Here is a 3,392-nt window from a genome sequence, read left to right on the forward strand (position 1 = left end):
CCTCTCTCTCCATGCTTTCATTTCGTTCGTCTTCTACGAATTTGTCACGATTGCTATCTTTGTGCGCACGCGCACGCATTTGCATGTGCGTGCAACTATGCGCATCCAAGCAAAAGAAGAACGGAAATGATAAATCCTTTATAAGTACACTGCATATTATCAATAATTGTTCAGTGTGGGAAAATGTGACTCAGGAGGGCTGAGGCTAAGTCACTGATGTATAAAATACAATTGCCATTCTTAAAGTATATTATCATTGTTAAAACAATCATTGAAATGCATGATGCAAGAGTGGCTGCTGAATGTCAATGGAAAAATAAAGACAATTTATCTTTAAAGTGCATATGGGGTTCACCCTTCGGCCTCTAGCTGCAAACCCCTTTCATTCCTTTTACTGTACCTCCGTTCATATTATCTTTCTTCAATCTTACTTTCCACCTTCTCCTAACAGTTGTTTCATAGTGCAACTGCAAGGTTTTCCTCCTTTTACACCTTTAAAAAATTTACTACTCTCAATTTCCCTCTCAGCGCTGAATGACCTCACAGGTCCCAGCGCTTGACCTTCGGCCTAAATTTTATATTCCATTCCATCCATATGGGGTTTAAGAATGTAAGTTAAAAAAAAAGAAATAAAAATTGTAAAATATGTATAAAAATTATTAAGTCAGGCGGAAGGACGAAATTGGTCAAGGAACGGATATATTTTGTATAGTTGTGTAATTCGGAAGTCATGAGAAAGCACAAAATGCCTGATTGAGAGCACGGCACAAATATTATATCTAAATAGCCTGAACATCCATGGTGTGTTAGAATGCACTTACAAAATATTCATGACTGGTGCAATCTACATGATCAGTTTAAATGACATGATGGTGAGGTTTTTTTTGCACATACAGTACGTTGATGCTAGAGATGTTTTAATGTTTCTTCATGGGGCACTAAATATTTTTTGTGGCATTAACAACAGCGAATTAGGGGCTGCGTGCATTTCTTCCTTTTCAAAGGATACTAAATACTTGTAAAAACATCATGTAATATAGAGTATATATGTATATTTATAAGTATGTATGTATATATATATATATATATATATATATATATATATATATATATCTATGTATAAAATACAGACATACATATATATATATATGTATATATGTATGTATATATATATATATATATATATATATATATATATATATATATATATATATATATATATATATATATATATATATATATTATATTTGTATCAATTAATGGGCACTCTAACCCATGAGCGAATGTTTGAAAGTCTTGGGAAGGGGAGAAGGGAGAGGCCCAGCTATTGATGGGTTGGCTAAGTAAAAGAGGAGATTAACATCTTAGAAGCGTGAAAGTACGTGGAAAATAGCTGTGTGTTGTAGACTGTGTGCATCAACAGGTGAGGAGGTATACGTACATACCACATACATAAAAATATATAAATATATATATATATATATATATATATATATATATATATATATATATATATATATATTATATATATATATATATATATATATATATATATATATATATATATATATATATATATATATATATATATATATATATATATATATATATATATAGCTGTATCTGTGTGTGTATGTATGTATGTATGTTTATATATCTAATGCGTATGAATTCAGAAATTATGCACAGAAAGCTTCATACGTGCAAAGTAGTTACATAGGTGCATATTTTTACACACATGCCTTACTCTGTTTGAAGCTCATACATACAATGTGTATCTGATCGCAGTCACAGGCAAACAGCAACACCACTTACATTCTTATGTTAAAAGACGTAATTTTCGAAGCAAGCTAGGAGTCTCAATACTCTTTGATTTTCTTTTTTTCTGGAGCATAGAGGAAAAGTATGCGTTTTCATATCTTCCTCACCGTCTCCATGTCATCTGTCAATCCATCGCCATGAAGCCTTTTCGTGAAATTGCAAGCTTTGGACAGAGTGAAATTGCAGGCTTTGCAGCTAGTGCATTTGCAAGTTTTGCACCGAGTGAAACTGCAGGCTTTGCAGCTAGTGAAATTGCAAGATTTGCAACTAGTGAATTTGAAGGCTTTGCAGCTAGTGAAATTGCAGGCTTTTCAGCTAGTGAAATTGCAGGCTTTGCAGCTAGTGAAATTGCAGGCTTTGCAGCTAGTGAAATTGCAGGCTTTGAAGCTAGTGCAATCACAGGCTTTGCAGCTAGTGAAATTGCAGACTTTGAAGCTAGTGAAATTGCAGGCTTCGCAGCTAGTGAAATTCCAGGCTTTGCAGCTAATGAAATTGCAGGCTTTGCAGCTAGTGAAATTGCAGGCTTTGAAGCTAGTGCAATCACAGGCTTTGCAGCTAGTGAAATTGCAGACTTTGAAGCTAGTGAAATTGCAGGCTTTGCAGCTAGTGAAATTGCAGGATTTTCAGCTAGCGAAATGGCAAGATTTGCGGTTAGTGCAATTGCAGCTTTGCAGCTAGTGAAATTGCAGGCTTTGCAGCTAGTGAAATTTCAAGCTTTGCACCGAAGTGAAATTGCAAGCTTTGCAGCTAGCAGCTAGTGCAATTGCTGGCTTTGCAGCTAGTGAAATTGCAGGCTTTACTCCAAGTGAAATTGCAAGCTTTGCAGCTACTGAAATTGCAGGCTTTGCAGCTATTGAAATTGCAGTCTTTGCAGCTTGTGAAATTTCAAGCTTTGTACCAAGTGAAATTGCAAGCTTTGCAGCTAGTGTAATTGCAGGCTTTTCAGCTAGTGAAATTACAGGCTTTGCTGCGAGTGATATTGCAGGCTTTGCACCGGGTGGAATTTCTAATCACGCTCCTTCTTTACAATCAGCACTCCAACGGAGTTTCAGAACCTAACCCTTCTCGCCTCTCACTAACGATGTGTTTCTTTTTACCGGTTATTCCACCTTCATTAGAATATTTGTTAGGCTACTGGTGAAATACTGATATTCATTCTCATTTCGTATACGAATTGTTAACATTTCTATCCTTTATCTTCTGTTTGGTTGTCATTCTGTCCTTTTCTTTTATGGAAGCTTATTATGAAAGTCAGTGTGCTTGTTTCATAAGAGTATATATCCGTATAATAATAATAATAATAATAATAATAATAATAATAATAATAATAATAATAATAATAATAATAATAATAACGGAAGGAATGCTATCAGCGGCATAAGATCAGGCCCCAAGAACGAGATATATCCAAAGAACAATAGATGGAAACAACATCTCACCCATATGCAGGAAGTGTAATATGAATGATGAGACCGTAAACCACATAGCAAAAAGAGGCATGATTCAGTAGCAAAAGCCCTCCACTGGATCCTGTGCCAGAAACCCCAGCTAGCTTGCAGTAATAAGTGATA

At 35.0% G+C, this 3,392-nt stretch overlaps 1 protein-coding gene across 1 annotated transcript; it reads left to right on the plus strand.

Moving 5' to 3' along the window:
* Positions 1 to 1,958: 1,958 nt before the first annotated feature.
* Positions 1,959 to 2,579, plus strand: LOC136843209 (ice nucleation protein-like). Its single transcript, XM_067111297.1, has one exon. It carries the CDS (start codon positions 1,959 to 1,961, stop codon positions 2,577 to 2,579), a length of 621 nt encoding a protein of 206 aa, XP_066967398.1.
* Positions 2,580 to 3,392: the final 813 nt, after the last annotated feature.

The sequence above is a fragment of the Macrobrachium rosenbergii genome, chromosome 2 (genome assembly GCF_040412425.1).
Source record: "Macrobrachium rosenbergii isolate ZJJX-2024 chromosome 2, ASM4041242v1, whole genome shotgun sequence".
Lineage (NCBI taxonomy): Eukaryota > Metazoa > Arthropoda > Malacostraca > Decapoda > Palaemonidae > Macrobrachium > Macrobrachium rosenbergii.